The sequence below is a fragment of the Episyrphus balteatus genome, chromosome 3 (assembly GCF_945859705.1).
Source record: "Episyrphus balteatus chromosome 3, idEpiBalt1.1, whole genome shotgun sequence".
In the NCBI taxonomy this organism is placed as follows: Eukaryota; Metazoa; Arthropoda; class Insecta; order Diptera; family Syrphidae; genus Episyrphus; species Episyrphus balteatus.
In genome coordinates, this window is record NC_079136.1 from 46,506,657 (window position 1) to 46,531,440 (window position 24,784).

A 24,784-nucleotide genomic window follows, 5' to 3' on the forward strand; every position below is an offset into this window, starting at 1 on the left:
GAGATTTTACCGAACAAAATGCCCACCGATTTTTTGAAAAAAGCTGATATTTTGACACGTGAATTTTCGATTGAAAATTAGGGTGTTTTTTTTGGTATTAAGTCAAAAGAAAGGTTAAAAAATTAATATTTTTAATCAAATAAATTACTGTGTATTCGAGACATAATAAGGTAAGTTTTCACCAAATTTCGTAGAAAAAAAACTTTTTTTTGAAAAAGATAAAAATAAAAAACCAAAAACTCGGTTTTTTTGAATTTTTCACATAAATTTTGAGGTTATGTGAAAAAACTGTTAATACATAAGTTGTAGATCTTTTTATTACCTACATTCTTGCCATACAACTTTTTTCCATAGAACTTGTAGTTTTGCCGGAAATCGAGATATACCATTTTTTACCATTAAAAACTCAACCCTACCACTTCCCGAACTCGGCTCGCCGGTAATTTATTTTTCCCTTCATTTTTATCATATTCAATTCCTTTTCGAATGGGTTTCATCCTACTATGATTTTTTTTTTGGTTTAAAAAATTATTGACCCTGGGCTAAAAAGATAATACGTTTTAAAAAAACATCAAACAAAAAAACGTGGTAGAAAGGCCGTTTCTTTTGTTTTAAATGCAGCCTATTTGTAATAATAACACAATTATGCTATATTTTTATAAGTTCTCACTACAGCACAAGCTTTTTGGTACCATTTGGTACACATTTTGCACTTAATACAACAATACTTTGGATTGGATCAAGAAAACAGTTGCAGATAAAAGGTACAAATACAATCTGCAAAATCCTCTTCATCAGAATCATCAATTACAGTATTGTTTGGCGTCTGTTGCTTAGCTTTTTGGAAGATTTAACGGTGAACTTCTTTTTTCACTTTGTTTAAGCTACCAGAGCTTCCAATTTCGCCCATGGGCGGTCTTGCCCCAGTCATATCATATTTTATTTTCTGTATTATTTTTTTTTTTTATGTATCTTTATGACTCCTTCTTTCACAGAAAATACTTTTAAATATTCAGTTTCTATTATAAAAAAAGGAAAGGTTAAAAATTGTAATTATTTCAGTGTCAAAAATAAAACTGACTTTTCACAATGAACGATAACAATTTGATGAAAAATCACAAAATTTACCGTAACTCTTCGGGGTCTTAACCGAAATTGCTAAAACTTACAGACGTGATCGATCGTACCAAAGGGCAACTATTTGATATTGCAAGTGTTGCCAATTTTACTTTTTTTCATACAACAAAGTACGAAAACCGTCCCCATAGGCGGTCTTGCCCCCACTTCCCCTACTTTGACCATGCTAGTTAGACATGTATTATGTTTCGCATTGGTTAGCTAGCTGTCAAAGCAAAAAATCCGATTTGAACAAATTTTGATGGCGGGAAAGATAGTCTCGTTTTACTCGTCTAACTAAATTTCCATTTAGTAAATGCGTTTGATTTAGTCAATAATATTTTCTAAACATGTCCAAGCCAAATTTCATATTGAAAATTGTGTCACTTTAATTCAGTTTTCTTTGTAATTTTATCGTGAAAATTAATATCTGTGTCACCAAATGCCATTCTTTTAAAGAAGAAAGGCTTTTAATAGGTCTGTTTCACACTTTTTGTACATTAAATTAGGATGTCTGTCAAATTTCTGCATATACGTCAACCTATTATTTGACAGAACTCATATTTCTTGCTAAAGAAATTTTTGGAGATTCATTTTGTCGTTTTTGAAGGTGGAAACAGATTCAGACCAAAAATATCCCAATATAATTGAATTCGGAAGTTTCAGATCGAGTGTGGAACAGGCCTATTAAAGTGTATTTTGAAAATGCCGACGCGAAAACTTGAATTTTATGAGTCGAAAATGGCGTTACTTCAAAATGAACGCCTCCATGTTCAGTGTACACCCAGTAAAACATAATTCCAATGATGATTGCTTTTTTGAATATGAAACATTTTAAATTTAACATTTTATTTTGACATTTATTCATTTCCTAGAAGAACCCTACCATAAAATTTGTATTCCTATTTAAAATAAGAAAAGGTTAAAATATGAACTTTAAATTTTCAATGAAAACTTCAAATGCACCATTAATGTACTTACCCTTATTAAAGATTTTAAAAAATATTCTTTTTTCTTTATTCATATTACAAAACCTATTCTAATATTCATAATTGAAATGACATTTAAACAACAACAAAAAAGAAACCACCATGACATTTAAAAGAAGAAAAAAAAAAATAAGAAATTACAATAAAGAATAACAACAACGAAAACAAAACAAACCAAAAAAAAAAAAATAGAACACAGATACCGAGAAAATTATAAAACAAAACATCAACAACGATAGCGAAAACTTTTGTTTTTTGTGCAGCAATGTACACATGACAGACCTAATTGTAATGAGTATAATTATTTATGCGTTTTGTTTTTACATTTGAGTTTGTTGTGTTTTTATGCGTTTTTTATTTTTCTTTCTATAGCTTTGAATGGTTTCATTTGTATATTTTACGTTTTGTGGGATTGCTTTTATCAGCTATTAACAATTATTCATATAAGGGCGACTAACGATCAACGAATTCAAAACATTTAATTAATTTAAGGTTTATTTTAAAATTTGTTTAATTCATCAAGAAAGAAGATTCAGTTATAGGAATCACTTAAGCAATATGTACGTAAAAGGTCTTTTAACCAAACGTCAATGTATCTTTCTCAGAAACTTAAAATTTTTACTTTGACGAATCTGACATTTGTTTTAAAAACGTACAAAATAAGTATAAAATTATTTTTCTGCAAATCAATTCAATATTTTTCCTTAATCGTTGAGCAGTTATCCATTTTATAAAAAAAAATGTACCTATTCAAAGCCTGTTTTTTATTAATCTTCGCAACTGTCAGTTTCATCAAAGTAAGGGTTTTAACTTTTGACTTTGACATGTTGACACGACTCCTTATTGCCTGGTGAAAATGTCATTGCATAAAAAACTTAACGTTTACAAACTCCAACACCACCCAACAAACGCTCATCTGACAAGATCTGTTTGATGAATTTGAAAATGTGGATCCTCGAATGACATTTGAAAGTGACGTTTAAAAATGTCAACGAAATGATTTATTAGGCGCAAAGTTAAGAGTTCGTTAAACTGGAATATAGATTGTTATTTTTATTTTTTTTCAAACGAAATCTTAGGAAATTTAGTTAATCGTTCTTATATGAATAGTACACGGGGACTCAAGAGTCACGACTCATTTTTAATTCAATAAGTGCGAAAGAGCTACATGATGAATTTTCTACTCTCACTCGTAGAATGTAAAAGCAAGTCACGTGTATAGAGTCACCGTGTAAAAGCTGGTTTTTACTGCTTCTACTCGTTGCAATTTTCGTCTTGTCAAGAATACTTAACTATGTTGTTATCAACTTTCAAATTAATATTTGCGTATTTGAAGTGACGTAGGTGGCACCCCACTGGAATGCCAACTTATGTCATTGTTCCAATTTTGTCAACGATCTTATAGAAACATGATTGTTTGAGCGGATTGGAACCTACTAACTAAACTTACACACGTGATCGTTCTGTTAGAAATTACCGAAAAATATGTAACGCATAAAAGTAGTGTAAACTGGGTATTATTGTGGCTTGTGGATTGAACTTAATTGTCATTATTTTAAAGTTCTGTACACAATGTACATTTGTTTTACGCAAGTTTAATTTTGTTTTAATTTATTATTACGTACATCTACCAGGCAAACAAAAAAAAAACATAAACAATAATAAACAAAATATAATTTGGATACTTTATGTACAATATAGAAACAAAATATATTTATAGTTTTAATTTTTTTTAGAAAAAGCCAACTACTCTATTTCATTATCACCTGGTGATGAAGGACCTGGACTGTTGCTTAAACTGTCAGTTGAAGGACGTTTTGGTAAAAGAACTTGCATTGATGTTCGTCGAAGTATTTTCTCGTCGGCTAGGATTATTTATTAATATTTTTGGATACGATTTTTTTGTTGTCGCAGTTAATTGACAGATGCGTATGGTTTTATTTTTATGGAAAAAAGATTTTTTTTGTTTCATTTTAGAAGTTATATAGCATACACAAAAAAAAATAATAGATATTAATATAAAAAATTAAAATATAGTAAAATTTAAAATAAAAAAAAAATAAAAATATGAATGAATATAGTTTTTTTAATTATTTAAATATAAATTATGTTAATGTTTATATTATATATACATACAGATATTTATAATTGGACTCCAGTGAAATGTAAAAACTACTCACATAAAAAGTTGTGTTTTTTTTAAATATTTTTATAAAAGAGTATAAAAGTGGACATGTTAGTTTTGTGATATTAATAATGTTTATAGGTATAGAGAGATATATAGTACTTAAGATTAGATATGTAGCTCAAAAATTTCAAACAAATAGATTTGGAATGTATAAAAAGCAGCCAATTACAATAAAGAATAAAATGACACACATTTTATTATGTATATTAAACAAAAAAAAGAAAGCTGTATTAATAATTCTGTTATTATAATTATAAATATATTTTGTTTTGTTTGTTTAGCCTTTGGAAGTTTTTTTTTATCAATTGATTGAGTAAAATATAACGAGGAATACAAAGTTGAAAGACTTTCACTCGAACTATTGCTTAAACTGCACTGAGAGTGAATTACTTAAAACTTCGCTAAGTTAACTTATAGAAGTTATAAGAAGAAGGGAAAATAGTAAAAATGACTTTAAAAATTGCTTAGCAGCCCTATAAAGGCATTCAGAAAAACCTGATAAAGATTGTTAACGAGACTTAAAAGCATGATGTTTTTTCAACTTTACATATCTTAACACGCAAACGGACTAAAAAGTTCAGAAATATGTAAATAAAGAAAATTTTCGACACATTTTAAGGCGGACGACATAAAAGGCTAGAGGCTAATAGCAGCGTTTTTATATGTAAAACACCATAGGCGGATCAAGGGGGGGGGGCACGGGGGCACGTGCCCCCCCCCCCAGAACTTAAAGTTCATACTTAAAGGAAATCAAACTTTAAGAGTTTTTAAAATATATGAATAGTAACAGAAATAACTTGAGTGAAACTTGTCTATTTCTGGCTGAAAATGCGAATTTTATTGTTTGTTGCATCCCTTTCCCATGAAAAGCTCCACCTCACAAATAAATAAATGGCTATTTGTTGGGTACACACGAATTTTTATTTTCGATTTAAAAAAAAGTGAATTTTCAAAGTGATTTTGGTGAAAAATTTTGATATAGACATCGATTGACATTGAATGATATTCTAAAAAAAAAATAATTGTATATGCAACTCTATTTTTTCATACGGAGGGGTTAAAAAATTTGCACTTTTCTCGTTGTTTTTTTTTTTAACATTAGTTTTGTTTTAAATAGCGGAACACGCCACAACATTGCATAAACTATATATTATAGAACTGCTAGATATGTAGAACAAACTTGCATTTCAGAAGTTTGTCCAAGTTTGCACCCCGAAAATAAAGACCCTTTGAAAAAAACTTCTTAAAAGCGACCCTTACTTATAGATTTTTATAAATATTATTTTATTGAGAAAATTTCTCCAGGGATACCTTTAAAAATATGTAAAAAAAATAGTGTTTCAAAGGAAAATGGGCAAGTTTGTATGAAACGTGGACGTTACGTGGCCAGGAATGAATTTGTTATTTTTTGATGTAATTAAGGTTTACATATATTGTGCAGAAGTTTTATCCCTGTGACGTGTTTCAATAACGGATAAAATGCATTTTTGCATTTAACACTTTATATATGTCTCAATGTTAAAACTCAATTGTGTATTTTATGTGCAAATATTATTTTCTTACATTTTCCCTGAGTCTGAAGACCTTTATCTTGAATATCCAACCACTAGAACCCAAACTATAAGCATTTTAAAACAACAAATTCAAGCCTATTTGTAGAGTTTTGTTGTTCAATTTTTTGTTACTTTGAATTGTTTGAAAACTTTCGAACCTGAAATGGTTGTCTTAAAAATCTTATATTATGAGTTCTATTGGTCGGATTTTCAAGATTAATGTCTTCATGCTCAGGGAAAATGACAGAGCATCATATTTTATATTCCAAATAAAAATATAAATCAGTTTTTCCTTCATACATTGAACAATGCATTAACAATACTAATACTGCATTATCTTGCATTCTTAACGCAATACAGCGAAACGTCCATAGTAAAAGTTTTTCCTGGGCTATAATTCTTTCATTTGATACCAATTTTATTGATGGCCGCTCAACGTCCAAAATGCCCATTCTCCTTTCAAAAGAATCGGTGCAGTAGTTTTGAAGTTATGAGGATCACCGGCATTGAAAATATTAGTTGTGGGGATAACAATTTAAAGTTTTGAACTCTGGACTAAAAGACTAAAACGTTCCTAAGGGAAGTATTAAAATACTCATAACTTGGTCAATTTGGCTCCAAGAGACCGACAATTTGAACACAATATTCTTGAGATATAAAACAATTTAACCCCTTATAGCCCCATGTGACATTTCTGTAACAAACCGAAAAAGATTGCATAAAAGCTCTACGAACTATTTTTTTCTCTTTTGAAGCTTCTAATATAATCTTTAAGTATTGCTTTATCGAGATAGTACTTCAAATTTCTAATAAATAACACCAATAGTTTTTAATTGACAGTTAATGTTGAAAGTTGGGCTTTTTTTGAAAATAAGCTAATTTGTGTAAAAACTACGAAATTCAGAAAAAAGTTTTTATTAGTAAACCCACGGGGTTTTATTTTTTTTTGCTTGAATTTTTGCATTTTTATATAAAAATAAATTATTTAAAATTTTTTTTTACTCCATAAATATCGAAATAACTAAGTAAATAATGATTTTATTGAATTTAAAAAAATACGTGTTTTATTAAAGATAAAGGCCAATCGATTGACTTATTAATTTACGACCTTGGGTTACAAAAGGTTGATGCAAATAAAAAAAACAAAACTGGGTTTCCCAGCAAAAAATGATTCAGTTTTTTTTGTTATTCTTAGGAACTTTAATATTTATTAGAATGAAGTCTTTAGTATTTGACTAAAAACTACTAGGTCATTAACTAATGGTATAATTATGTCCATAATATTGCAAAATTTTATACAAAATCAATTAGAAAACGTAAACATTTTTTTTTTTCAAAATTTCATCTTTAAAACTTAATTTCTCAAAAACTATTTGATGAAACAACTTAAGTAAAAAAATTAAATAAAGAATAGATTACTTACTTTAATATAGCACAGGAAAGTAAGTGCATGCTCTGATTTTTATATTTTCTTTCTTCCGGCTAATCCAGGGGTAAGTGGGTAAGCACTTAAGTGGCTTTTACTGTAACAAGAAAATGAAAATTTTTCCTTCCGAATAACTTTTTGGTCATTTGGTACCTATTTGATGTCGGAAATGTGCCTAAATATTTTTGGCCAGGTTTTAGACCACTGTGGGTCGTTAAAATTTTCTGCTTGTTAGTCAGTCGTATGATACTTCACTTTATTTCTAACTGTTATTGCTGTTTTTTTTGCCAATCCGTCCCTTGTGCCCCCCCCCAGAAAAAAATCCTGGATCCGCCCCTGAAAAACACAGACGACAATGATTTTTTTTATGGGGATTCCCGTAAAACGCTGTGTAATTGCACATACTTGAAAGTCAAATATACATATTTGGAAAAATACAAAAACAATAAAGAGCATTTCTTAAAGTTATGACAAATAAATAAAAGTAAATCTATTGAAGTTTTATAAACCATTTCAGATTAAAAACTTGTTTAATTAAAAAAGAAATTAAATTAACAGCTTCGGTTAGACTTGTATAACAGTTTCATAAAGATTTTACTAGGATTCATTTTTTTATTTCAATTCCTCTTTAAACATTATATAAAAACCTTATCAATACTAATTTCTAGCTTCAGTTACATCTTATAGAAGCTCAAATGTTACTTGGGTATAGTTTTCCACCCGAACGCGTGCTACTTTTAACTTTTCCATACAATTCATCGATATAAGACATTTGTAACTGAGTTCAATTGAATTTCAGTCTGAACATTATTTGGACTTATCTACAGAAAATAAGTTGTAGTTATTTTTAGAATTTAAAGTGTTCTAATAGCATCTAAATAGATTTTCGTATGACTTTTTTATAAAATCATACGTTTGGACAAATAAAAAATATCACGATATTTTTAATGACATTTCGTCGCCCTAGTATTGAAGTGCCGTATACGCCATTTTTTACATTTTTGGGAAATCGCATTTAAATGTTCGGAAGATTATTGCGAAAGAACTAACCGCGCGCTGGCATTTTTTGATTTTTTAGTATGATATATAGTTAAAATGTATCTTTTATATATGTACATGTTATTAGACATCTGAAATTCGTTTAGTTTTCAAAATATTTAAATTTTTGTCCAAAATGCGTTTGCCGTATAGGTAAATTGCATGAAAAATTTGACGTAAATGCCAAAATTTGTTGTTTTTGTCAAAAAAAAATAGTGAATATCTCTGCAACGAAAAAAAATAGAAAAAAACGAATAGCAGATTTGAAAAGAGTAGCCTCGAAAACATAGGACTGCATACCTAGTTCAAAAAGTGCAATTTGCCTCATACGGTACTTCAATACTAGGGTGACGATTTCTTTTTGAATGATCTCCCAGAAAACATATCCTGTTATTTTTTTTTTTTTCATAAAAAGAAAAATTTTGACTTTTAACCATTTTCTAATAAACCTGTATAATATTTCTCTTTGTCTAGGTATAGGTTTTCAGAATGAAAGCGAAATAAAAATATCATGTGATAGTTTATGCAGAAAATAAAGTAGAGAATTAGTGTTTATGTTCAACTTATATATTAAAGATTTGTTTCAGCAAATGACTCTCAGGCATGCCAGATTTCAAAACCGATAAGCGTTCCAACTGGCTGTGACCTTTTTTATTACTTTTAAGCATTCGCATTTGCGCATTGGCAATGATTCCATTTCTCTAAGGTCAATGTATGAATCTTTATTTCTAAAGCGAATAATTTCCTTTATTTTCTTTTCTATACAAGACCCAAGTTTCCATCTACAAATCAAAGCAAAACATTACATATAGACTTTCTGCAATAAATACTAAAACAACAAATAATTTCATAGTTTTATTGCAATTTTTTCTATCATCCATTGCTTCGTTATGCGTGATTGAAAATGCTTTTAAAAATAAATCTGGCGCTAATATTTGCTCTTCTACAATTTAAAGTACAAAAAAGTTAAATCAATAAAGACTCAGGATGACATTTAAATTGATTTATTATTATGTTTGCAGCTGATAATTTTATCATAACCTACATTTTAAATTGAATCAAAATCATTTAATGAAATACGAACGAGATTTATGGAATTACAAAAATAATCTTGTTGCATCTGCAGCAAACGTAAGATGAAAATCAATTTCAACCTGAGGTTGAATAAGATTAAAATGGTTTCGAGGCATTAATATATTGCAAAGCAACAAACAATTTTTTTTTTTCATTTTCATTTGAATTATAAGCAGCTTCTGTAGCACTTTAAGAAGCTCTGAAATTGGAAGTCATATAGTGATATGGTATATTTTTTTTACATGAATACCATTAATATCAATAATTCTTTAACTAAAATAAACGAACGTCCCTTACTTTGGTGGAATCAAAAAAAATTATTCTCATTAATTGCAGCTAAGCTAATTAAATGCTAATTTGTTGCGCAAACCAAAAATTTGTAGCTCGCATAGTTTTTGAATTATTGAATTTTCCGCTTAAATAAGTCTGAAGTTAGCAGGCAAAATCTGAAATGATTAATAACAATGAGTGTAGTTGACCTCCAAATTTGTAGCTTTTTAAATGCTTTTCAAGTCTATAAACTTGGTTTTTGTAGCCTCAACAGTTTTTTTTATATTCAAAATTCCGCAAAAAAAGGATTGAAGTTAGCGGACCAAAGTAGGAAAATTTATATTGCTAATTTGTTGCTCAAAAATTAATCTTGTAACTCCACCTAGTCATTTTTTATTTCAACTTAAAGTTTCAGAAGTGCACTTCCGGTTCGATCAGGCCAGTGGAGACAATGTAAATGTAGCTTTTGAATAAATTATTTTTGATATAAACCCCAATTTTTTTTAGCTCAAACCGTTTTTAAAATATTCAAGATTTTGTTTTGAAAGGATAGCTCAAAAGCAACCTTTCCAAGTCCAAAAAATGCTAAATTCAAAAAACTTTTTTTGCAGAAATTTGAAGTAATTTAGACTTGACGAAACTCAAAAACCTCGATTAGTTTTTTTGTTATTCAATATTCCGCTAAAATAAGACTCAATTTCATATGTAACGGTGAAAATTTTCAAAAAAGATGAGTTTTTAAATTTTTTTCTTTTCTAGAAATTGTAGCTTTGTAAAAAAAAATTTGTTGCGCAAAAATTTATTTTGTAGCTCCTCTTAGTCATTTTCTATTCCAATTTGACGTTTAAAAGTGCCTTTTTAAACTTCAAATTAATTTTTATTCCGCCACAAAGTGTCCGCCAAAGTAAGGGACGTAAATAAACGGAAAGTAAGGCTATTACTCAGTCATACAAAATGTGTTTCTAGTGTTTTTTGATTAGTTGAAAACTTTACAATTGACTATTATTTGTAGTTGAACTGAGTAACTATTGACAATAGTTTTTTTTTTTCTTCGCAAAAAAGTCTGATTCAGTTGCCAGCAGACTTGAACTTATAGTGGGTTTTCAAACTGTATTATATGTATTTACAAATCGTGCTGTCTTCCGTACTTGCAAGACTTGTAGATTCTCTTTGTTTACTTATGTATGTATGCATGTGCATTGTTTGTCCTTTTGATATTCGAGTGAAAGTAATATAAGATGTCACCAAACTATCGACAGAAAATGGAAATAATAACAAAAATTCCCTTCATGGTTCTTTCATGTTGCATTGTACGAGTATTATATAGGATTTTGTTATTCTCTTCCTACACTTTGACATTCAATCTATACTCGTAATAAAAATTCATTTCCTAAAAGGTTTCCTGCTGAATATATATTGAAAATTCAGCTTATTCAGATGGCATTCCCCTTTTTGGATAGATTTTGAATGGCATTCTTGTGTTTTCATCGAAATGATATGCACAAAGAAATAGAATAGTTTTAAAAAACCTTTAAGGTTATCAATTTTTTAAATAAACTAAAAACATTTAATTGAAATAAGCTGACTATTTGAAAGGCAATCCATAGAAATTAAAAAATTAGTTTTATTTTAAAAAATTGTCAAATAGAATGACTGTATGCAAAATTCAATCTGATTGCAATCATTGGCGAAATTTTAAATAAAAGGTCAAAGGTTCACATTTTCATCTATTTTAAATTAGCATTTTCCATAAATAGATACACAAAAAGCACAAAAGTCTGCAAAAAAAAAAAAGAAAACAAAAAATCAATGACAATATAATATCGTGCTGTGTCTATCCCAGGTGATTTATTGCTTTTCTGACTTCAAATGAAAAACATAAACACAGAGGATACTCAATTTAAATTAACAAAATTGAAAGTTTGAATAATAAAGTACCTTTGGGGGAATATTGTATACCTTCACAACACTCCTACACTATACTCGTATCCCCATGTGACTTGATTTATTGGAGATGGAAAATACAATTAAGTTTAGAATCGATACTATGAAGCCAATATAAGGATTATGAGCTTCCTGTGTATTGAAGTTTATTTATTTATATAGCTCCAGGTGTTTTAAAATATTAAAATAGATTAAAATCAAAATCACTACGGCATGAGGAATAATAAAATAACTTCATTTTTGCATAGACAATGAAATGTTTTTGAGTATCAATATGTTATGTCCAAACTTTTTTATTTGACTTTGTAACAAGGATTTTTTTCAGCACTATAAATCTGCTTAGGTAAATTTAATATAATATTAAAGATTTTTAAAATATTAATAAAAGAATGTTTTTAATTTAATTAAAAAATTTAATTCATTTCAAAACAACTTAAATCACAAAGTTAAAATTTTTAGCAGTGAACAAATACTGTTTCATTCAGAAACAAAATGAGATTTCAGTTGTTTTTTTTTTTAAGCTGAGAATTACATTGGTATTCGATCCCAATACAGTATTCAAATAATTATTTAAGATCCATTTTATTTGTGAATTTACCACTGCAATTTTTCTACTTACTTAAGTTGTTTTTGAAATGACTGATTTAACTAAACCTTAAAACATTTCTTTTAATGGTTACTACCTTCTAACTTATACATTATACTTTATGTTATTTTATTTAACAATTGTGAAATTTTCAAAAAAAAAAAAAAAAAATATTAAAAATATTTTAATTAAATAATTTTTTTAATAAAAAATTCAAACAATCTCCAAAAAATTGGTATGTCTAATAAAAGAAAATATTATACAAATAAAGATTTAATTCATTAATCCGTTTTTAAAAATTGATTTTTCAAAAAAAAAAAATTCTTTAAAAATTTTAACTTTTCTTAAAAATTTCCAAAAAACTTTGACATTAACGTTAATAATTTATTTCGTACAAAAATTTTATTTAAATTTAGTTTCGTCGCGTCGTTTACGAAAAAGTTAGACAGCAGAAAAGCGGTTCTATAGCAGGAACTTTCTAAAACAAAATGTATTAGAATTGTTAGAGCCGTTTTTGAGAAAAAAAAAAACTTTTCCATGTCTGAAAAGTTTTAACTTTAAGTTTCAAAATGACCGCTTGAATTTAGGGGTAATAACACCTTGTAAACCACTAAATCGAGCGTCATTTTCATCAGCGTATAAAACAAAGAAGAAATATTATTTTCTTTTGGTGTTTGCTTAGTTTAATTAAGTATATAAATAGGTAAAAGAATAAGCTAATGTTAAATTTTTTAATGATGTGAAATTTTTTAAATTACGGTGTAGTTCAGGGTGATAGTAAAATCCTGTGCTCTCATCGGGCGACCAACTAACTCCTACAGTTTTTAACCGATTGGGCTGAAATTTTGTGTGGAGCTTAAAAATGCTATTCTCTAGTGAAGTACGTAGGATTTTTTTGAAATTTGAAAATAATTTTTAAAGAAATGGCATTAGTTTGAAAAAATTATTTCATTCCAAAAACAAAATTCGTTGAAAAAAAGACCATAAAATCGTTAAATTTTAATATTTCAAAAAAATCCTACGTACTTCACTAGAGAATAGTATTTTAAAGCTCCACACAAAATTTCAGCCCAATCGGTTAGAAACTGTAGGAGTTAGTTGGTCGCCCGATGAGAGCACAGGATTTTACTATCACACTGAACTACACCGTAATTTAAAAAATTTCACATCATTAAAAAATTTAACATTAGCTTATTTGTTACCTATTTATATACTTAATTAAACTAAGCAAACACCAAAAGAAAATAATATTTCTTCTTTGTTTTACACGCTGATGAAAATGACGCTCGATTTCGTGGTTTACAAGGTGTTATTACCCCTTAAAAAATCAAACTGCATAAGTACCTTCTTTCAAAATGAAATTCATTTAGAAAGTTGTTTTTTTTTTCCTCCAAAGGACAAAAATTTATATTTTTTTTTTTTCATAATAACTTTAAAACTGTTATAAATTGGAAAGTTTTTGAAAATAGAACTTCGAGATATGCACCGAAAAACATGGAAGAAATTCTTTTAGCTTTGAGAAATTATAGGTATTCAAAATAAATTGTCATATAATTATAATTTGGAATTTAAATATAATAAATTCATTCTGTGATTGTTGTTGCGTGAAAAGTGTATTGCACCAGAAGACCTTCTTTAAGGTCTTCTGGCGGGTACTACTTTTGCGCTCATAGTTTTTTTTTACCGTAAACAATTATAATCACAAAAACTGTTATAAATTAACTAGTTTATGATAATAGCACCTTGTGAAATAGGTATACACAAATATCGCAGAATCTAGCATCCATTGTTTTCTTTGAACATTTCACAATTATTATATGAAAGTAAACTGTTATAATTGTTATACAAATTGGCTTAGGCATAAGAGATTCGTTCTTTGACTGTTACTGCTTTTTTACAGGATTATCAGGGTCTTCTGACGGGCACAATTTTTTGACCATCTCATTACAATTATCACCATAACTGTTATAAATCGACCAGTCTTTAGTCAAAGCTCTATTAAAAATGTGTCCAAATATCATAGATTTTGATTTTATAGTGACATTGTACTGAATTAAGAAGTTGATAAGAGGCATTTTGATTTCTTCTTCACAAATGAAGAGTCTATACCTCAAAACATAAAGTTCCTTCCAATTACTACTTGTTTAGCTTTAAATAAAGTTTAGAGGTGGCATACACTATGCATGATGGTAAAAAGTTTGAACGCTGAATACTCAATTGGCTCATTTTAAACTTTTCAATTGTTTTCAAGAATATCCAACCAAAGAACACAAAAATAGAATATTATGACGTCTTCCAGAAAATACAAAAGAACAAAACGCCTTTAAATCTGACATAATCATTGAGATTCTCTAGGTACTACAATGATTCCCCACAGATTAAAACAAAAATACATCTCAAATGTAAACAAAACACTATAAATATTTCTCTGAAGGATGCGTAATACACAAAGATATGCCTATAAAAAATGAACAGATTCCAAAATCTTGTCTCATCGTCGTCGTCGTTGTCGTGTCGCGTCAAGAGCACATAAAAATGTATGTAGGTACAAAATAGTGACGTAAGCGAAAGCAAACTTAAAATTCTTCTCATGAATATGGATATAAACTCAACTCAACTCATATAAAATATATATTTCTTCTCAATTGAGAATAGATTGAAAACTTAAAAGTAGGTCGATGGAATTGACATGAGGCTCTATTTAATGGTGAACCATATACGAAGTAGCATTGAAACTTTTTTATCAAGTTTCAAGTGGATTTTACTAGAATTCTTAGAAAAGATGTGAATGTTTTAGAATTTTGTTTTTTTTTATTTTTAATTGACTTGTGCAAAACTTCAATGAGAAATATTAAGGCTTTAAATTTGAGTTTATATAAAATTTTTGATTAAACTCGTGACTTGGCTCTTTAACAATGAAAATTCGTTCCAATTTAAAGCCTCACATTCAAGTCAATATACTAATCGATGATGTAATTTCGATATACTCTATTTTCGAGAAATTTCATGATTAGGTTATAATCAAAACCTAATTTATAGTCAACATCATCATCAAATTGTTTGAATAAAGAAAAAATCAATATACTGTATTGTTGTATATTTTGTTAGCATAGCATGAGACAATAAACAAAGGAAGTGAACGTGTTCATTAAGGCGCCGATTACATCATCGTTGCAACCAACATCCTCTTTCTATCCATATAACCTATTCACTATTCTATATAGCAAACAAGCAAGAGATTATAATAAAACTGATATCTAGACATCTTCATCGTTGTAGTCGTTAATTAAAGGAAGTGATGCGTTTTGTGTCATCAAACACAAATTCTTCATTTTCTCGTTAAGATTTTTCCTGTTCGATAATATTATAAGAAAAGCTAAAAGCATACTCAAACATAGAAAATCTCTGTTTTCATTTTCTATATTTAAGTGGATAAATGTATGAGAGATGGTATAAAAGCTATTAAAAGACAATTCTGCAGGCGCCACCATCGGCGAGGATTAAGGAGAAATTTTACGAGAAAACCCATTTAAGTTGTTTGCATTTGATGGAATTTTCATTTTATTGTCAAGGGTCAGGAATAAAGATAAGTCAGTTTATAACAATTGATGGTTAATTGTAATTTATGATTGTAAAGAGTTAAAAATAAAAACTATTGGTGTCAAAATCTACGATATCTTGGCACATTTTTAATAGTTCTATGACTAAAGATTGTCCGATTTACAACAGTTATAACAGTTATTGTCAATAAGATAAATATAGTGCCCGTCAGAACAGAAGATCTTGATGATCCTGCTGAACCACAGTAACAATCACAGAATGAATCTGTTATACCCAAGCCAATTTATAACACTCATAACAATTTACTTTCATAATAATTGAGGGTACAAAGAAAACAATTATTGATTTCAAATCCTGTGAGCATTTCAAGGTTCTTTTCCCAGAAACTTTGGAATTATAACAGTTATAACAGTTATTATGACTACAATAACTAAAAAAAACGCTTAAAAAAAAAACTAAGTATGAGTTCGAAAAGTATAGTACCCTTTAAAAGAATTTTTGGAAACGTAGAAAGAGTCACAGAATCAATCTGTTTTATACAAATCCCAATTTATAACAGTTATGACAGTTTAATTTCATTATTTTTGCGAAAAGTTGAAAGAAAATAGGTAGAGCCAAATTCTACGATGTTTTAATGTATTCTTCAAGGTTCTATTTTATTATTGTGAAACTTTGAAAAAGCATGGGCATATTGGGCATGGGTAGGTACTAAAAATGGCGTCTGTTATAGGCACAAATTGTTATACATTGAAATTTCGTACATATTAAATTCTCCTTACCTGCTAATCGGCCATTCAATAAATGTTGTTTTTGCTCTAAAGGACGTAACTTTTTATATAGATTTTATATCTATTTACGCTTTATGCATTTTTCTACAACTTTTTTTTGTTTATGTAAAGATGACTTTGGGAACAGTATAGACTTGTGAATGCATTCACTTTTCAGATCAAAAGATTCTATGTGTGTTTTATGTATGAAAATGTACCTTTTTCATTGTCTTCTAATATGAATAAAACAATTAAGTTAATCAGAATAAAGAAAAAGCGCGTTCAGATGAAAAATGAACACAAAATTGATTGGTTTAATCCAATTGGGTAAAATTTCTGCAATGATTCGCCAAGTTTTTTTCTTTAATTTAAGGTTATTTCTAAAGTAAAATAATTTGATCGAAAGTCGAACAATATTTATCAAGTCGTGTACAAAATAAAGTTTAAAATTCCAAGTACTATTATACTGGTACATATTGTACTTCGGTCATTAGACTTGATTGAAATCATGAGACTTTATTTTAATAGTTCCTGTTCCAACCCAATGTAATTGTTTAGTTCTGTTTCCAGTTTATAATTTGTCTAACACAATGATTGATTAAGGTTTCAATTAAACTACTTTACACCTATTCATAAATTGGCAACCTCACATTTATTTCACACTATCTTAATAGAAGTTAAAATTTGAATTGAATTGAAGTAATTTATTGACAATTGACGCTTGTCAATTAATTTTGTTTTGAGGAAAAATGTAGAACAAAAGACAATGCAGCAAAATATTTCAATGAAAAACGCCAATAAATACAACATTATGAACGTTGAATAAGTGTGAGCAACCTTTTACTTCACAAGTTCACAATACAATTGTTTCAAATTCTTTGTCTGACGTTCGTAATATTTGAAATTCTTTTCGAACCAATGAGCAGATGAACCTACCTATTATAAAATCCAACAGATATAGAACTCACATAGCTTTGCAAATGAGCTGTCCAAAAATCCTGTTAGACTTGACATATTTTTAATGAAAATTATACAATTAATTTTTTTTTATTTTAAAACACTTCCATTGCACAATAAACCTCAACTATACTCGTACTTCAACTCAAATCAAACATATTTGGATACCTATGCACTGGTGTTTATATTTTTTCTCAATATTTCTTTCAACAAATCTAAAATTTTAAGATAAGAATTGTATAAATGTTATCTAATAACACAAACAATAATAATTTTTTATCTGGATGAATGCGTTTGACACCTTGAATCTATTGGTTTTTCGTATGTGTAGTGTAGGTAGGTAGTGTACTTGGCAGATAGTTGGCAAACAGGTACATTTATTTTAATTTTAGATTGTACCTACTCAACAATATCTCGAAATGAAAGACCCCAAGATATCTTGATAAGTTAGAAAAGTCCATAAAAAAGGAGATATCGTTAAAACAAATCGGTTTAATTTAACGTTATTGCAGCCAATTAAAAATGTTGACCTTTTTTCTGTATTCCAAAAGTCATTTAGCATTTGATTGTTTTATAATGAACAATTGTTCTCAGTTCAAGTAAAAATAAAAACACATACATGTACTGATTTTTTTGAAGAAAACGATTGTGCAAAGTACCAATACATTTAAATAATATTAGGTGCATTCTTGGGTTAACGATCTTGGGTTCTTTCATATTTAATCGGCGATAAACTTATAAAGATACTGCAGAGCAACAAAATTCAAATTAAGATGTTCTTAATCAATTTTGTTTCTTTGATGAAAAGAAGAAGTAATGGTAGATTTGCACTTTTGAAGTGAAAACTTCTTTAGATGAAACGAAAACGCGACACGACTTCAACTTGTTATAACTTTTTTGTTTTAATAGATAGATGAATGAAATTTGTACTGTAGATAGGTAATTAAATATAATTATAATTGTACAAAATTTCAATTAATTTAATATTCAAAATTCGGAGATAACGGTAAAAAGATGTTCTTTTCCAAAACACATTATATCTTTTGATCTAGTGCACATACAAATTTGATTTAACTTTAATACACATGCTGATAACATAACCTTTTATTTGATATATCACACAAAAATACCTCAAAACACCTGTGGAGATCTGTTGGCGATGACCAGCTACCAGTGTTGGAAGTACCGTAATCTCAGTCTGGAAATTCGACATGGTTGACTTTAAGAAATTCTAACTTCTCTTGTAGACATCTTTGAAATAAGATTTACATCATTATACAAGGTGAAACAATAAGCTTTCACATGGTATAAAATTTTTTATAGGTTGTCAAACAAAAAAATTGATTTAATAGCATGAGAACATAAAAATAAATGTTTTTTTTTGCTTTTTGGATGAAATTTTATCGAGTTTAAAAATTCTAGCTCTTTTTGTAGATGTCTCATAGACTTGATCGATATATATATTTTGAGCTAAAACAACAAGCTTTCAGATGATATAAAATTTATATAGGTTGTCATATAAAAAACATGGATTTGAAGGTGATAGAATAAAAAGATTTTTTCTATTTAATTTTGTTTTTTTTCAAGAAAAATGATTTTTTAAGGTTTCACTTCTACCACGTGTTAATTGCACACATGATTTTTTTCGTACTGACGTTTAGACTTTTGGAAAATTGCGTGCAAGCTTTTATATAGAGCGAACGAAATACATATCGACCCCTTACCGCCAAATAATCGTAAGCGCCAAATTAGATTTTGAATTATAGACAACATTCGATATTGTAGTTTTCGAAAACTAAGAACGAATAAGATATAATTTTTTTTGTGTTAATGTAATCAGGAATTGTTCAACAATACATTCACATCAAAATTGTCTCCAATAAGTCTAAAAACAAAAGAATATAAACATTTTTCTGTAAACAAAAACATCGTAAACGCGTGTCGCTTATACGATGGACAAGTTTACCATAAAAGCGTTATAATGCAAAAGCACCATCAAGTACATTAATATTCTCTAGGAGATTTCAATGCCACAGTGATTAAGGAAGATATTATCACAACAAAAACATCACTGTTAAAAAAAGAGCCAAGCTCTCCCATGTTGAAATTATGCTGGCACAAAAAGTACTGAGATGTAAAAGTGTACCAAGTTCTAAAGTTTGGGTTCAAATTCGTATCAATAAAATTTTGATTGTTCTCTTGACAATTTTTCTTTTAATTACCGATTTTTAAAGTTATTTCAAAAATTGCCAAGTAAACAATCAAAATTTTATTGATACGAATTTGAACCCAAACTTTAGAACTTGGTACACTTTTACATCTCAGTACTTTTTGTGCCAGCATAATTTCAACATAGGAGAACTTGGCTCTTTTTTTAACAAATTTGGCTCTTTTTTAATTTATAATTGGCTGAAATTCTCAAATTTTAAATTTTTTCCTTTGTATAAAGTACCAGCTCTACCATTCTACCAAATTTCAAGATTCTACGACAATCAGAAGTGCTCTATAATAATTTATGAAAATTCAGCGGGAATGCCGGTTGCCACGCCCCCTGGCTGAAATTCTCAAATTTAAAATTTTTTCCTTTGTATAAACTACCATTCTACCAAATTTCAAGATTCTACGACAATCAGAAGTGCTCTATAATAATTTATGAAAATTCAGCGGAAATGGGCGGTTGCCACGCCCCCTTGCTGAAATTCTCAAATTTTAAATTTTTTCCTTTGTATAAACTATAAGCTCTACCATTCTACCAAATTTCAAGATTCTACGACAATCAGAAGTGCTCTATAATAATTTATGAAAATTCAGCGGAAATGGGCGGTTGCCACGCCCCCTGGCTGAAATTCTCAAGTTTTAAATTTTTTCCTTTGTATTAACTACCAGCTCTACTATTCTACCAAATTTCAAGATTCTACGATAATCAGAAGTGCTCTATAATATATGATGAAAATTCAGCGGAAATGGGCGGATGCCACGCCCCCTAAATTGAAAATCTCAAATTTTCGATTTTTTCCTTTGTATACACCACAAGTCCTATCACCGTGTAAAATTTCAAGTTTCTACGATATCGGGAAGTTCTCCATAATTTTGATGATCTGTCAGTGAGTCAGTGAGTCAGTTACGGTTTTTGCGATTTTTGAAGCCCTATATCTCAGAAACTACTCATCGTAGGAGGCTGAAATTTTGTGAGGAGTTTGGTTTTTACGAGCTCAACAAATGTAGTGAGTTTGAAATTTCCAGCATCTTTAGTGTGGAAGTTAGAGGGGGGTCGAAAATGGCCTGAGTTGTTTCCTGTAAATAAGGGTGTAGTGCCAAAGTGGCTAGAGAACTTGGCTGGGCACTACCGTGCCCCTTGATAATGCTAGAGAATACTTGTCGTAACTGTAAGTCATTCGATCGAAGCATTCGCAACAACCAGAGGACTGTTTTTCTTTCTTTGGGCTATGAAAGCAATTATAGAAGAACCGAAGAGACATCATCATTGCAGTCCTTTTGTTTTGCCGCCTTTCTGAAAGGCGTAGGAAAACTTTATTGACTCTTTCGAAAGTAATATACTCTACAATTTTTGTATAAATAGACAAGAAAACTTCTGGTCAAAAATCTAACCATTAAACGTTCAAAACAACTGGAAGATAAGTGGAATTGATGAAAATAAACTAGCCGAAAAAATTAAGAGACAAATTCCAAAAACTATCAGGGTATATTAAATTGTAAAAAGGTACACTCAACATTACTGTCGATATTTCAAACTTGGCGCCGCTTTATCCCAAAAGCCGTTAAGTCCGTTTTTTTCTTGATTTTTCAAATTATTTGCAAAAAATAATTGATTTTTGGGGGAAATTTATTCAAAAATTCAAAACACTTCTTAATATTCTTGTGCAATCAGCGGTTGCTGAGATGTTGATGGTAAAAGACAAAAAGATAATTTTCCGTTCAAAAATCGATCACAGCGTCGAAATGTTCGTATCGAACCTTAAAAAAAAAAGAAAATTAGAGCTAAATGAACAAGTTATCGAATGCATAGAGTGGTTAAAGTTGAAAATCTGCTGATGTTTTCGGTATTCAGTATTAGATTGAGTCGAACACGTAGCCTGAAAAATGTTTTCATTGAAAGTTTTATAACTAGAAATTTTGAGCCCTCGTTTTAAAATTTCAGGGCGACCGCTTTTAAGGGAAATACAGTTAATTTGCAAACTTCAACAAATTTAGAATTTATCTCGAATTGTAACACAACTCTCCAATTTTACTGCTTCACCTTTAGACTTTATTGTGAGATTCATGTTCAAACTTTGCCTAGTACAAATTTCAAACACTTTAATTTATGATAATCACAAATTCAATTTTTCTCCCCACATTCTAATAGCTTTCAATTAAACATTCTCAAGGTTGTTCGTTTCCAATATTTCCATGCAAAATATGATTAATTACGACACTAAACGTCTAGCTGACTTGATTATAATGTGACATCACTAATAAAAAAAAAACACTCAACCTCTAAAACCAGTTCACAAAGTAAGAAAGAAAAATTAATAATAAACTCTTACTCAATGGCAATTTATTAAAAAATAAAATGCTTGACATCGAGACAATGCAGTTTAATTAATGGAAGTAATAGTTTTTTTTTATAGATATACTGAACAAAGGCTATATCGATATGAAACTAGTGGTCATTGATATAAGAGGCAAGAAAAAAAAAAAACAACTTACCATCTGAAAAAGTAGAAGGCAAAAGACCGAAGCCTTTGATTCCATTTGACTGCACTAATCTAAAAGGGTGTGGTTTTGTCTTGAGCGGTTTTTCTTTTATTTTTTGTTTGCAAATTTTATTACGAGACTTATTCAGCAAATGCCTTAAATGGTAATTTAATATAACCCAATTTTAGCAGCTAGAGAGACTGTTGAAAAACCAGTCGAAATTCAACCTACCTTGAAATAAGTTCCATGATACTGTAAAATTTTTTGGATGTGGAGATGGAGGAGAATTGTGCCGGTATATACAATATCAATTAGGTAAATTAGCTAATTGAACAGACACCAGCTTTGAATAATTGATTAGCCTCCCCAAAGTGAAACCAGAGTGTATAATATTGTAAATGGGGGCGGCTCGCGGTGGTGGTAGCATATAGATAAGCTCTATACACAGTATCATTTTCAAATCTATTGAATAATCGTAAATTAAGAGAGAGAGAGTGGAAAGGAGAGAGTATTTGCAGGAAAGGTCACGTCAATCTTGATTACGAAAAATGTTGTTGATACCATACATAGTTGGCCATTTTTGTTTTGACCTTGTTTTCTGGCATTCTTTTTTTTTCTGCTGCCATGGTGAACTTTTAATTGCAAGAGAATTTTAGTTTTTTTTTCTTTTTTTTTCAAACAAGAGACCAGAAACAGAAATACAAGAAGTTCTTTTTAGCAGAAAAGCTTTTTGCAACAAAGTTAAAGTTCATCCACATACCTGCCTTTATGAGTTTGAATAAGCCATCATACCTATAAAACTACATACTACATAAGTGACAAATGAAAAGTTGGAAAAGTATTTAATGTAAAAAAAAAGTGCTTGAGGCATTTTGAACTTTCTTATCTAAAAAAACAAGGAAAAAGGAAGCAACAAAAAATAAAACTGAAATGGTACCGGAAAAAGAGATGTTGGAAAAAACCAGTGTTCTTGCATTTTATAGAAATTTTGTTCAACTTATGGAAAACTTTTATATCAATAGCAAAAAGGTTTTGCCATTTTGAAATATGGATATGAAAAAGTTAACCAATTTGTGGCTGTGGCAAAGAAAGGCAAAAGTTTTGAACTTTCTGCAAAAAAAAACAAATATAAAATGGAATCATATATTTTTGAATAGAGAAGAAATAGAAGTCGATTCATGCGTTTGCAATAAAGTTTTATAGTTTGAGAATAATTTATTATACACAGAATAAAGAATTGCTTTTCATTTTTTACAAATTGATATTGAACTAAAAAAAATGAGGCAATAATTACCTAACTATATTTACAAAACAGAATGTTCAAATATAAACTTTTTGTAATTTCCGAGATTTGGTTCACTTTATTTCTTTAAAATATGAACTAATGAACAATTTTAAATGTGGAGAGAAAAGCTGGCACGAAAAATTAATTTGTATCAGGAAAACAAATAAATGCAATTTAAGCAAAAAATAATTATTCCATTGTAAGTTTTCTTTTCGAAAAAATTTTTTGAGTCATTTATAAAAATCGATTGATATTGATATAGCATTTGTGTTTCAAATCGAATTAGAACATCACAAAATACCTATTTGAAAATTATTTCCTGATTCATTTTCTTGATTGCACATGGTTTGAATTTTTTTGAAACTTGGTTTTTGTGTTTGCGTAAACTATTTCAAGTTTTTTTTTAGAAGTAAAATACAAAATCTTTTGCAATCAGTTTATAGTAGAGATGAGCTAAGTCGTGATTTTTCAATCACAGGTATACCTGTGACTGTGATTTTTAATTCACGGTGATTCTAACCTGTGATTTTTAACCGTGATTTCAATTTTTTTTTATGAAAATCCCAAAAAAAAAAAAAAAAACGTAGCATTTTTAACGTTTGTATTTTCGTACGATACTTACGTAGGAAGTACTATTGAAGCTCAAATACGATTATATTTGAAACAATGGAGCTGATTTTACAAGGAAAACTGGTTTAAGCAAACAGATCCGCGATTTACCAAAGCCATTAGTGATTATACTGGGGAAAACATTATTTTGTCTAGGCGACTCTTGATTTTACGGAAGAAATTTATTATTTCACGGGAAAAGTAACTTTTAAACCCCTTATTCTATTCAGGGCAACCTGCGATTTCACAGCAAATATTCGGGTGCAAACCGTGATTCTTCTGGAGCCATACGTTATTGTAAGGGGTTAACAAAACAATTATTTTACCGAACGTGCGTGAATTTCGGTAAAAACAATTCACGTTGCAAAAAATTGTTTTATCCAAAATCACAGGTTAAAAGTAATTTTCAATGCATCTGCGTGAATTCCGGCTAAAATAATTCACTTTTACACTGTTGCAAATAGTTATTTTGGCCAAAATAAAAGTCATTTTCAATGCATTTTCGAACTCTGCTTAAAATAATTCACCTATACACTTGACCTGTTGCAAAAGTTGTTTTGGGAAAAATCACAGGTTTGAAATAATTTCAAAGCATTTGTGAAGTGAATTCCTGTCAAACCAATTCACGTTTACAAAAGAACTATTGCAAAAGTTGTTTTGGGAAAAATCACAGGTTAAAAATAATTCCAAAGCATTTGTGAAGTGAATTCCTGTCAAACCAAT

General features: G+C 29.1%; 2 protein-coding genes across 4 annotated transcripts in view; one reads left to right on the forward strand and one right to left on the reverse strand.

The window, feature by feature from the left end:
* Positions 1 to 24,784, forward strand: part of LOC129913190 (uncharacterized protein DDB_G0288805) — a 306,856-nt gene that overhangs the window by 248,527 nt on the left and 33,545 nt on the right. The window lies entirely within an intron of this gene.
* The window catches only part of LOC129913188 (oxysterol-binding protein-related protein 8), a 78,434-nt gene that overhangs the window by 45,156 nt on the left and 8,494 nt on the right, over positions 1 to 24,784 (reverse strand). The window contains exon 2 of one of the 3 annotated variants that reach the window (XM_055991739.1): positions 3,872 to 3,970. The exons of 1 other annotated variant lie outside the window; for it this stretch is intronic. In XM_055991739.1, coding sequence (XP_055847714.1) covers positions 3,872 to 3,970 — 99 coding nt within the window. Of the gene's footprint in view, positions 1 to 3,871; positions 3,971 to 17,480; positions 17,542 to 24,784 lie in introns of those variants that run through there. One more of the 3 variants, XM_055991742.1, reaches the window with a different exon arrangement.